Raw genomic sequence first — 12,385 nt, 5'->3', positions numbered from 1 at the left:
AAAACCTCCGGAAGGACGGAACCAACGTACCCGGGGGAACACGGAACCGAACCCGGGGAGGGGTCCGACACCAAGTCCAACTCGTACGCAGAGGGGGGAAAAGAAAACCCCACTCCTTGTAACAATAAGCCCCGCTCAGAGGGAAGAAAAACCCAGGCGGGGTCCAGCGGGGCCCAAGGCCCCCAAGTCAGCCCCCCAGCCTCGAGGTCCTTCACCACAGGACCCGAGGCCGAGTCCTCTCCCCAAGCCCCGACCCCACAAGACAAGGACGGAGCAGCCGGAAAAGCTGGAGGAAGGGGGGCCCACTGGTCAGACCCAGAAGCTTCGGCCGGGAGACAAGACTCGAATGCCTGTGCCGCCCCCCCGGAAGGGGCACCCCCCCGAAGCTGCCAGAGTCTCGAGATCAAGTAACCCCTGCTCCGTCCCCAAAACCCTCAGACGCTTCGGGGCCGGAAGCAGAGGAGGGGGGGGGGGGACCAGAACGAACAGAAGGGGAAGGACGAGGAGGTGCAGACTGAACTAGGATCGAAGCGACCCCCACCCCCAAGTCCGGGTCTCGAAAAGCAAAGCGGGGCAGCCCCGGGGCATCCGGGTGAGCAACTAACCGAGCGCGTTGCAACAGACGAAACCTAGACTGCAACGCACGCGCCGCCTGTACCCGAATAGAATCATCAGAGGATTGGTTAAATTGAGTCACAAGCAAGCAGCAACACTCACAGGACAAAGGGTCGAAAGTATCACCGACCCAACAGGCAGCGTGGCAGAGGCAAAAACAATGAGGGTCACCCTGAGACAAGGGGACCGAGCAACCCTCAAACTCGCACACAGTGAGTGGGGACTCCGGGGTCACATCCATCGGACCCACGCGCCCCTAGGGGATTCCCAGGGTCCTGAGCGTTTACTTTAAGAGGACTCGTGCTCAGGTAGTCCCAGGCAGGGTGCTGCAAACCGGCGCCCAAAACTACCAAGCAAACTTCTATAGCTGAACCCCAGGGACGTGTACACTCACATGGACCTAGCAGGGGGCGCCACCGAGGAGAACAGTGGAAGGGCAAAAACAAACTGAATAAAATGACAGAACCCCCCACCAGGCAAAAACAAAAACAAAAACAAAACCCTGCAAGAGGACAGCGAACCCCAACGAACAGAGCCAGCCGCGATGTCGGGAATACAAGCTGAGCAGCACCCTGCGCACCTACCAGTGCAAACTGCCTCTTACCTGCCGGTAACAAGGGAGAACAGAACACCCAAGAGCCCAACAGGCGGACGAAAAACTGAAAGGTAAAACGGACCAGCAGAGGCAGACCCCGAGGAGCCTGTGGAAGGTGGCCCCAAGCCCCAAGGGCAGTACTTACAGGGCACCTAGGGAAGGCAGCCCTAGGCGCATGCAGCCCGAGTACTGAAGATAACTCCTGGCTCTCGCACCCACAAAACCAACACCACACGCAAAGCATAGTGCAGTAGCGGCACCGGAGCCAGAGCACACGACCATCGCCTATAGTATCAGCCTCAAGAACTGAGGTGTGGGTAGCCGGCGTGGGGGGTCTGGGGCTCCCCCTTCCCCCTCCCCGGGAGGGGGAGCTGCGCAGACAGCGGCGCGGCTGTGTGTGACGTCACACTAGTTTGCTTGTTTTCGGTTGGGGAGTTCTATCCACTAGTTCGGCTTTTGGTAGCAATTTTAACCAGAATAGGGGTTTGTTTTAAGGTGCTTACGTTTCTGGGTGCCTGTTCCGGTCGACGGCAGACATAGAATGCTTCCAACCACACGGGGGCTTCTATAGGCCATTGCTCCCCTTGCCTCTCTGAGGGGGCCCGGTTCTGGCCGTGGTCCCCGGCAGGCCTAAGAACTCCATACACATGACTGATGCCAAAGTCTGACATTAGCATATCAGCTTGGGATAGCTCCGGGCAGCCGACGTAGCTCCCCCCCAGAAAACAGCGTTGAATGTAATGAAACGCCATTTTCTGGGTGAGACCCGGAGGCTCCCCGGAGCTAAACCAGGCTGATCTGCTAATGTCAGACTTTGGCATCAGTCATGTGTATGGAGTTCTAGGGGCCTACCGAGGACCATGGCCAGAACCTGGCTCCCTCAGAGAGGCAAGGGAAGCAATAGCCTATAGAAACCCTCGTGAGGTTGGAAGCATTCTATGTCTGCCATCAACCGGGTCAAGCATCCAGAAAGGTAAACATTCCAAAACAAACCCCTATTGTGGTTAAAATTGGTACCAAAAGCCGAACTAGTGGATAGAACTCCCCAACAGAAAACAAGTACACTAGTATGACGTCACACATCACCGCGCCGCTGTCTGCACAGCTCCCCCCTCCCTGGGAGGGGGAAGGGGAAGCCCAAAACCTCTCACACCGGCTATCCACCCATCAGTTCTGAGGCTGGATGTCAAAACACGCGGAAAAAATGCCGACCATGGGGAGGGAGGGTTGCTGGGAAGCCTCTGGTTCTCACCCAGAAAATGGCGTTTCATTACATTCAACGCTGGTTTTCTGGGGGAAGCCCCATCGGTTCCCCGGAGCTAACTACCCACAGAGGAAGGTTAAAGGGACGAAACCAGGAGGCGGTCACCACACACCCCTCAACGGAAGCGAGACAACCGGTAGCAAACGCCAACCCAAGGCGACACAGCCCCGAAAAGACCTGGGAACAACATGATACAACGAACAGCTAGGCCCCCATACGAACACCAAAAGATCCATACCCGAATGACAGCAAGGACATGCCGTCCAGACAGCAGCAAAAGCAGGGAAGCCACAAACGCCACGGGCATGGGGAAAGAACACAGGCAGGTTAGCTGCAATAACACGGAGGACAACCCAGGACACCTTCACCCGCGAACAGGGAAGAACGGAACCGGATCAACTCAAAGCGCGCCCCGGACATAGAGGCCGCGGCACGCAAATACTGTACAGTGGACGGCCGCCACTGAACACATAATACGACGCACCCCAGGCCCGACCAACCAAGCACCAACAAACCAAAGACCTCTCCAAAATGCAACAGCCCTATCCCGTGCCAGAAAAAATGGGAGACGGCAGCCACTGAACAACCAAAATGCCAAGACCAAAGGAGCAGAAACCCCTGCGGAGAAGAGCAAGAAGTCCAGCGACCCGACCCCCAGAGGCAAATACCAACATGAAAAAAAGCCGTCGAAAAACAAACCTGAACCGAAGGGGCACCACCAACCGAGGAGAAGACAGAGCATGCTGATCAGAGACCAGGACGGTGCAAGAGGCGCATGAACAGGCCGGAGGTGAAACAACGCATGAGACAGCTCACTAACAGTGCAAAAGCAACACCAAGACCAAAAGCAAGCCGAAGCAGCTCCACCAGTGCCGCACAAAACGTGGTGACAGTATGTGGCATGACGACGGCCCTCAACCCCCACCAGAAAAACCAAGCCGACGCTAACAACCGCAGCCACCTAAGAAGGGGCAGGAGGAAAAGGAAGGACCGCCAAAATACCCCATACTGCCGCCAAGAAGAAGTATGCAGGTGGGACACCAACAACGAAGCCACCAGACCACCAACCGGAGGCGAGACACGCGAGGCAGAACGTAATCAGCCCCGACAAGGCTCATCCGAGCCCCAGGAAGAGGCGGAGCCGCGGGAAGATCTCAGGCGCGACCACCAAAGAAGCCCCAGCCGGCAAATAAGGAGGTGGAACGTCTGCCGAACAGAAAGCTTCCCAATGCGAGCAAGCCCACCAGGAGATCGGAAACAACGGGTCCAACGTGAGACATCGCAAGACCCTGAAAAGCCAACAGGCAGGGCAAGCCAGGAAAACCAACGAAGGTGTAAGGGTTGCCAACAGAACAGTACCCGAACCAAGGGGTACGAGCAACGAAAACAGACCAAGACACATAAGCGCACCATATTACACAGGCTGAAGGAACGCCCAAGAAGCCATGGAACGCACGAAGAAAACCCCTGCAGCAGAGGAGGAAACAAAGGGAATGCACAAGGAAGGGAAGCAGCGGAAACCGACCCCCCCATACAGCAGCAAGTGCAAGCAAAACCGAGCAAAGGAAACTGGAAAATATTGTAGGGGTGACAGGTAAGCTTCTAACATGGATGAAAAATTTTCTGACCGATAGAAAAATGAGGGCAATGTATCGGACTGGAGAAATGTCACAAGTGGAGTACCACAGGGTTCAGTTCTTGCACCAGTGATGTTTATTGTCTACATAAATGATCTACCAGTTGGTATACAGAATTATATGAACATGTTTGCTGATGATGCTAAGATAATAGGAAGTATAAGAAACTTAGATGATTGTCATGCCCTTCAAGATGACCTGGACAAAATAAGTATATGGAGCACCACTTGGCAAATGGAATTTAATGTTAATAAATGCCATGTTATGGAATGTGGAATAGGAGAACATAGACCCCACACAACCTATATATTATGTGAGAAATCTTTAAAGAATTCTGATAAAGAAAGAGATCTAGGGGTGGTTCTAGATAGAAAACTATCACCTGAGGACCACATAAAGAATATTGTGCGAGGAGCCTATGCCACACTTTCTAACTTCAGAATTGCTTTTAAATACATGGATGGCGATATACTAAAGAAATTGTTCACAACTTTTGTTAGGCCAAAGCTAGAATATGAAGCGGTTATGTGGTGCCCATATCTTAAGAAGCACATCAACAAACTGAAAAAGGTGCAAAGACATGCTACTAAGTGGCTCCCAGAACTGAAGGGCAAGAGCTACGAGGAGAGGTTAGAGGCATTAAATATGCCAAAACTAGAAGACAGAAGAAAAAGAGGTGATATGATCACTACATACAAAATAGTAACAGGAATTGATAAAATCGATAGGGAAGATTTCCTGAGACCTGGAACTTTAAGAACAAGAGGTCATAGATATAAACTAGCTAAACACAGATGCCGAAGAAATATAAGAAAATTCACTTTCGCAAACAGAGTGGTAGACGGTTGGAACAAGTTAGGTGAGAAGGTGGTGGAGGCCAAGACCGTCAGTAGTTTCAAAGCGTTATATGACAAAGAGTGCTGGGAAGACGGGACACCACGAGCGTAGCTCGCATCCTGTAACTACACTTAGGTAATTAACACTTAGGTAATTAACACTTAGGTAATTAACCTCATAACACGATAGAGGTGGGTCCCCAGAATGATTCTAGCATGGGTTGGACACTCCTATGAGTGGGACTGGAAGGGTCGAAAAGGGACAGTTACCGGTGTGCCGACGGTCACATATTTGTACATAAATATACCTAAATAAAGACAGGTATATAAGTACCTCCGCATCCAGCACCCGACAGAAAGACGCCAGACTGCAGAAACTCACCTGTCAAACGGAGGTACGAAAGTGACACGACCCAACAGTGCCACGAAGATCCCGGGAGCACCGCCAGATGAAGAAGCCAGAGCCGGACACGCAGGAGAGCAGGGTAGAGGCGAAGGAGGAGGCATACAACCATGACACTGGGAAAACCTCGGCGTCCTCCCAACAGCTGTAATCCAGGACACCCCCGGAGCGACGGGGAACATACCAGAGAAAGGAAAAGAGCAAGAGGCGAAGCACCCGATAAAAAAAGGCGCAAAACACCAGCACTGAAACACACCATCCAGACCAAAACAAACACCCACGGCGCATGCGCAGGACACGCTGGCCGAACCGCACAACCCACTCTGCAGGAAGGCGCCAACTAGGACTACAGCACAAGAAAAGTAGCCAAACAGAACGCAACCCTAGGGAACCGCTAATTAGAAAAAACAACCCATCACATGGGACAGGAGCCAAAGGAGTAAGGAGCGACAACATAACAGGCCAACGTAGCAAAGACAAGAAGCCCAATGGGAACTAAACCGAGCCACTAGGAGCCCAACTGGGCTACAAGTAGCCCAATCCGCAACCCGGACTAGGAGCCGACAGACGTTGCAATAATATGGGAAGTAGCAAAAACCTACTCGAACCCTCGAGAACACAGAAGCAAACACCAGTCCTGAAGGCACACAAAGGAACAGTCGCACCCGAGACCAAAAGTCATGTAGAACCCCAATAACGGGGAAGCATGACGAAGATATCCTGTCCCAAAAAAGGGGAAAGCAACAGAGCAGAGCACCCACCTACAGGACGGAACCAACCGACTCAAAGGACAAGGAACCGAGCCCGGGGAGGGGCTGACGCCAAACAACTCTTACGGCAAGGGGGAGGAAAAACCCCACCCCGCGTAACCGCAAGCCCCGCCTAGAGGGTAAAAAAAAAAAAAGCAAGGTCCTACGGGGCCTGAGGCCCCCAAGTCAGCCCCTCCCCAACCCCGGGAACCCACAGGCCCCGGGCCGAGCCGTCCCCTCAAAGCCCTTACCTTGAGGTTACCTTGAGGTGTTTCCCAGGCTTAGCGTCCCCGCAGCCCGGTCGTCGACCAGGCCTCCTGGTTGCCGGACTGATCAACCAGGCTGTTGGATGCGGCTGCTCGCAGCCTGACGTATGAGTCACAGCCTGGTTGATCAGGTATCCTTTGGAGGTGCTTATCCAGTTCTCTCTTGAACACTGTGAGGGGTCGGCCAGTTATGCCCCTTATGTGTAGTGGAAGCGTGTTGAACAGTCTCGGGCCTCTGATGTTGATAGAGTTCTCTCTCAAAGTACCTGTTGCGCCTCTGCTTTTCAACGGGGGTATTCTGCACATCCTGACATGTCTTCTGGTCTCATGTGATGTTATTTCTGTGTGCAGGTTTGGGACCAGCCCCTCCAATATTTTCCACGTGTAAATTATTATGTACCTCTCCCGCCTGCGCTCAAGGGAGTACAGTTTTAGGCTCTTTAGTCGGTCCCAATAGTTTAGATGTTTTACTGAGTGGATTCTAGCAGCAAAGGATCTCTGCACGCTCTCCAGGTCAGCAATTTCTCCAGCTTTGAAAGGGGCTGTCATTGTGCAGCAGTACTCCACTCTAGAGAGCACAAGCATTTTGAAAAGTATCATCATCAGTACAGCATCTCTAGTGTGAAAAGTTCTTGTTATCCAACCTCTCATTTTTCTTGCAGTTGTGACGGCTACTTTATTGTGTTCTTTAAAGGTAAGGTCTTCCAACATGAGTACACCCAGATCCTTTACATTGCCTTTTCGTTCTATGTTATGATTTGCCTGAGTTTTGTACGTGGTTTCCATTTTTATATTTTCATTTTTTCCATAGCACATAAGCTGGAACTTATCTTCGTTAAACACCATATTATTTTCTGTAGCCCATAGAAAGCCCTGGGCCGTACCAGAAAACCGAGGCAGTCGCAAAAATACTAAGGAAGGGAGCCCACTGGCAGACTCCTACAACATGGCAGGAGGAACAGGCTCGAATGCCCCTGTCACTACCCCGGAAGGGGAATTCCCCGAGACCGCCGGAGTCTCAAAACAATCGAACCCCGCCCCGACCCCGAACCCACAGATGGTAAGGAACCGGATAGAGGGAGGAAGGGGGAAATCCAGGGGAAAGACAAGGGGACATGGAAGGAACCAAAGCAACCAACACCCCCAAGTCCCAACACAAACCAAAACGGGGCAGCCCCGGGGCTCCCGGTGAGCAAACAAACGAGAGCGTTGCCACCACCTAAGCTCAAGTGCAACACCCCTGCTGCCTGCACCCACTTAGTCAGCATACAACTGGGTAACTGAGCCACAACGAGCAACAAAACTCGCAGGATTCAGGGTCAAAGGTGTCACCGACCCCACAGGCAGCAGACGGAGGCAAAACAGAGAGCCACCCTGAGACAAGGGGTGAGAGCAACCCTCAAACTTGCTGGAAGCGAAGGGGGACTCCGGGGTCAAATCCATCGGACCCCGGCGCCCCCAGGGGTTTCCCAGGGTCTCGAGAGTTTACTATAATAGGACTCACGCTTAGGTAATCCCAGGCAGGGTACTGCTAACCGGCGCCCAAAGCTACCAAACAATTTTCCAAGAGCTGAACCCCCGGGACGTGTACACTCACGGGGACCTAGCAGGGGGAATCACCAGAATAATACTCAATACACAAGGGACACAAGGGGAGAGAACGAAGGCAGACTCCCCATCAGGTAGATAAACAAAAATAAAAAGAAAACCTAGCAAGAGCCGTAAACCTAGCGTACCCAGGTGGAACAGAGCCGGCTGCCGTATGGGTGAAAACAGGCTGCGCAGCACCCTGTGCCCCACCAGTGCAAAACTGCCCCTTACCAAACAAGGGGTAACAAGGGCGAACAAGGGAGACAAAACACCCGAGCACACAAAGGGTGGCCGAAAACCAAGCAGTAAACGGCCTAGTAGGGGCAGAACCCAAGGAACTTGTGGAAGGTGGCCCCAAGCCCCAAGGGCAGTACTTACAGGGCACCTAGGGAAGGTAACCCTAGGTGCATGCAGCCTGAGTACTGGAGACTCACTCCCAGCTCACTCACCACCTAGAAGATAGACACCACACTCTAGGTACAGTGCTGAAACAACTAATGGAGCCGGAGCACACAACCGGTACCTATAGCATCAGCCGAAGAACTGATGGGTGGATAGCTGGCGTGAGAAGTCTGGGGCTCCCCCTTCCCCCTCAATGGGAGGGGGGGAGCTGCGCAGACAGCGGCGCGGTGACGTGTGACGTCATACTAGTTTCCTTGTTTTCTGTTGCGGAGATCTATCCACTAGTTCGGCTTTTGGTAGCAATTTTAACCAGAATAGGGGTTTGTTTTGGAATGCTTACCTTTCTGGATGCTTGACCTGGTCGATGGCAGACATAGAATGCTTCCAACCACATGGGGGTTTCTATAGGCCATTGCTCCTCTTGCCTCTCTGAGGGGGCCAGGTTCTGGCCGTGGTCCCCGGTAGGCCCTAGAACTCCATACACATGACTGATGCCAAAGTCTGACATTAGCATATCAGCCTGGTTTAGCTCCGGGGAGCCGATGGGGCTCCCCCCAGAAAGGATGATATGATCACCACTTACAATAAGTACTAACAGGAATCGACCAAATTGACAAAGAGGAAATCCTGAAACCAACAACCTCACAAACAAGAGGACACAGATTCAAGCTAAGGAAACAAAGGTGCCGAAAAATATTAGAAAGCTTTCATTTGCAAAAAGAGTGGTAGAAGGTTGGATCAAGCAAAGTGATAAAGTGGTGGAGGGCCAAAATCGTCAGTAGTTTCAAAGTGTTATACAACATAGAGTACTGGGAAGATGGGCCACCATGAGCGTAGCTCTTATCCTGTAACTACACTTAGGTAATTACTCTCTCTTTGCTGTCTGCTTGCTCATTTTCTCTCTCACTTTCTCTGCTCTCTCTCATTTTCTCTCTGCTGACTCTCACTCTCTCATATTTATATATTTTCTCAAGAGTAGATTACTGAAAATGTGTTACTGCCTAGAAATCCTTAGGTTTCTTGTTTCACTTTCTAGTAGTACAGTTGAGTTCGTTCTTGACTCACAAATCAAGAATTCCGGGTTAGAATCCCAGGCGGGACAGAAATGGTTGAGTGCATTTAGCCTTAACCACTGCACTTAACGTGCCTGTAGGCACTCGAAGAGTGGTGCGCAACACGTCTCAGGGATCTTATAGGTATAGCATATGATTCAGAACTCCCACAGATACATGGGGTTCACATCAGCTTCCTCAGGGCTCTTGTAAACAGACAACATTTTAAAAAATAAAATCTTGGGCAATGTTCCCAGGTGTGAGAGCCTCAATACTGAGTGAGCAACCAAGGCTGGCACATGCAGCATGAGCTCACAGCACTGCTGTTCAGCTTGTGACCACAGCATCACCTAATAATATCAAAATATATATGTAACTGGTATTAATTAGCCATGATAGTATTACAGAAGAGCTTGAGTGTGATAATGACTGTGTACAATGTTCAAATATCAGTGAATCGATGCTGTTCACAATGTTCACAGTGCTTGCCACAGCACCACAGCATTATTTCATCCATCTAGGAATCTCCTAACAACTTCTTATGTTCCTTTACAAATAAATTTGTGGTCAATTATTCATTTACAGGGTTTAGTGACCAGGATTGTGATAATAGCAGGATTGTCGTGATAATTAGCACTGTGCGTAGTATTGTAGGAGGAGGAATTTTGGTGAGGAGGGAGGGGAATCCAGATGGCGTCACTGTGTGTGGCAGCCACTCTTGTTTTGCTCACCATACTAGCTTAGTGGTTTGCTATGGTGAACACATATGTACATGGGTATATACAATGTGTGAATATAGTGTAATAAAAGCAACAGGAATATGTTAGGAGGAGCAATTTTGGTGAGGGAGGTGGCATCGAACTTGTAGCATTGTCGTCTGCTGTGTGACTTGTCATGCAGTGTATAGTGGCCACTGTGCTGTTTGGACACAATACCAGCTTAGTTGTATAATTATGGTGAATAAAACATGTAGATACTTATATATAACATGTGTGAATAGCGTAATAAAAACAATAACAGCATGGTGGAAGGAGGAATGTTAGCAGGTAAGGTGTTGGAGGAGTGATGGGGGCTGGCTGGATGTGGCAGCTCACACTAGCGGAGTTATGAGTGTGTTGATGGTGAATGTATATAGTGTGATAGTGTATAGTGTGTAAATATGTTGTAAATATACATAATTTAACATGAAACATTGGAAATATGAGCACTATATGTGAACACATTTGTGACAGTGCATGTAACACAGTGTCTTGGAACAGTACGGATGTTCTACTGCCATAATATTGTGTACGTGTTCATTATACACAGGATTGGCAAGAAAAAACAAAACAAATGTATTTGGAAATGTACACAAAAAATGGAAAACAAATTATTTGTGACAACTCGCGCATGTTGAAACTGGCTTTGGGAGTCTATGCCATGGGCGACCAAATCATGACGTCATATGCCATTTTCCACACCCCATTGCAGCCAAAGTAAGTAAAATTTTGATTTTTTTTTTTACATATCTGTGATCAGGGAAGGGTATTTAACATTTTCAAAAACAAAAACAAAAATTTTTGCCAAGAATTTATTTCCTGTGCACAAGGGGAAGGGGTGCCAAATTTGGAGCCCAGGCAGTACAGTGGTTCAGTAGGTACCCTGGAGTTAGTCAGCTTGTTGAGGGGTTGCATCCTGGGCGGGGTCAGTAATTCAACCTTTAGGAGGGGGGGGGGGTGGATCCTCGATGTCAGCCTTACATGTATGAATACACTCCGGCTGCCTGTCCCCACAACACATTGAATTATAATTATTTTTATTATCTGTACTTTCTTTGTGGTCACGTATGAATAAATGAATCATGATTATTTTTGTGACAAAAGAAATTGGAGGTGAGAAATAATAAAAGTACATTACTGTACAGCAGCTGAACAGTAATGTACTTTTATTTTATCTGTATTTTACAATGAATACTAATAGCTGTGCACTTACCATGGTTCTTAGCAGCATAGTTTTCTGCAATTGATGTCAATTGTATGTCAACATCATGCAAGGTCATTTTTCCCTCAGCAGGACAACGGTTCTTCAAAACATAGTATGCTACCTCTGCAAAATCTCCAGATTCACCTCCAGATGTTGACTTGGGCTTTCTGCAATAAAGAAAGGGAGAAAATGTTCTTCTCTAATAATACCAAATAGTATACCCACAATTTTTCTCCTTTGCTGGGTGATCCTATCTCTAACTCTTCCAGTGCATGATATGGATGGGAATGATCTCGCAAATTAACCATAAACTGCACAACAGAATTGGGGAAGTTTTAAAATACAGCATAAAATTGGGAAGTCCTGCTGGGTAAACAGGAAAACCAGACACTGCCCAGGGGCAATAGTAAACAGCCACCATCTTAAAAAAATCCTGAGTAGGCTGCATTGGCAGGAAGGCCTTAGTTTGTATCAAGTTACCATGGCTGACACATGACTTTCTGCCTTACAATGCCAATCTGTGGCTCACTTCACACAATGGCTGACTGATGATGCAATTCTGAAGAAACTGATGGAAACTGATGAGGAAAGAATCATGGATGATTCTGACAGATACATGTGTAAATGACCCTAGGGTGAGGCCTACACCACCACCACTGCTGGTACAACACCACTCGACACCACCACTGGCACCACAAGACTAGCCATGTGAGTCTTTCCAACATGCAAAGGCTGTGAATATATAGAAGATGTTTCATTTTCTCGATTTAGTGACTTGGAATCTGAGAGTAAATTTAGCAGCAGCGTGGCAAGTAGTAGCAGTGTAAATGGTGCTACCAGACAAAAGCCCTCCTGATTCAACTGCTAACCCCACCAAACACCATCATGTGATGTTGCATGGAGGAAATTGAGGGAAGATTGCACCCATCTTCAACTGTTACGCCTTCATCTTCCAATGTTCGCATCTGCAGTGTGTGAAGTGGGATGGCTTCATCTCTAGCCAACATAGTTTTG

General features: G+C 49.4%; 1 protein-coding gene across 1 annotated transcript in view; it reads right to left on the bottom strand.

Annotated features, from left to right (window-relative positions):
• The window catches only part of DNAlig4 (DNA ligase 4), a 594,766-nt gene that overhangs the window by 518,794 nt on the left and 63,587 nt on the right, over window positions 1-12,385 (bottom strand). The window contains exon 4 of the mRNA XM_045745582.2: window positions 11,381-11,538. Coding sequence (XP_045601538.2) covers window positions 11,381-11,538 — 158 coding nt within the window. The remainder of the gene's footprint in view (window positions 1-11,380; window positions 11,539-12,385) is intronic.

This window comes from Procambarus clarkii, chromosome 16 (assembly GCF_040958095.1).
Source record: "Procambarus clarkii isolate CNS0578487 chromosome 16, FALCON_Pclarkii_2.0, whole genome shotgun sequence".
Classification (NCBI taxonomy): domain Eukaryota; kingdom Metazoa; phylum Arthropoda; class Malacostraca; order Decapoda; family Cambaridae; genus Procambarus; species Procambarus clarkii.
This window is presented reverse-complemented; position numbering and strand designations above follow the sequence as displayed.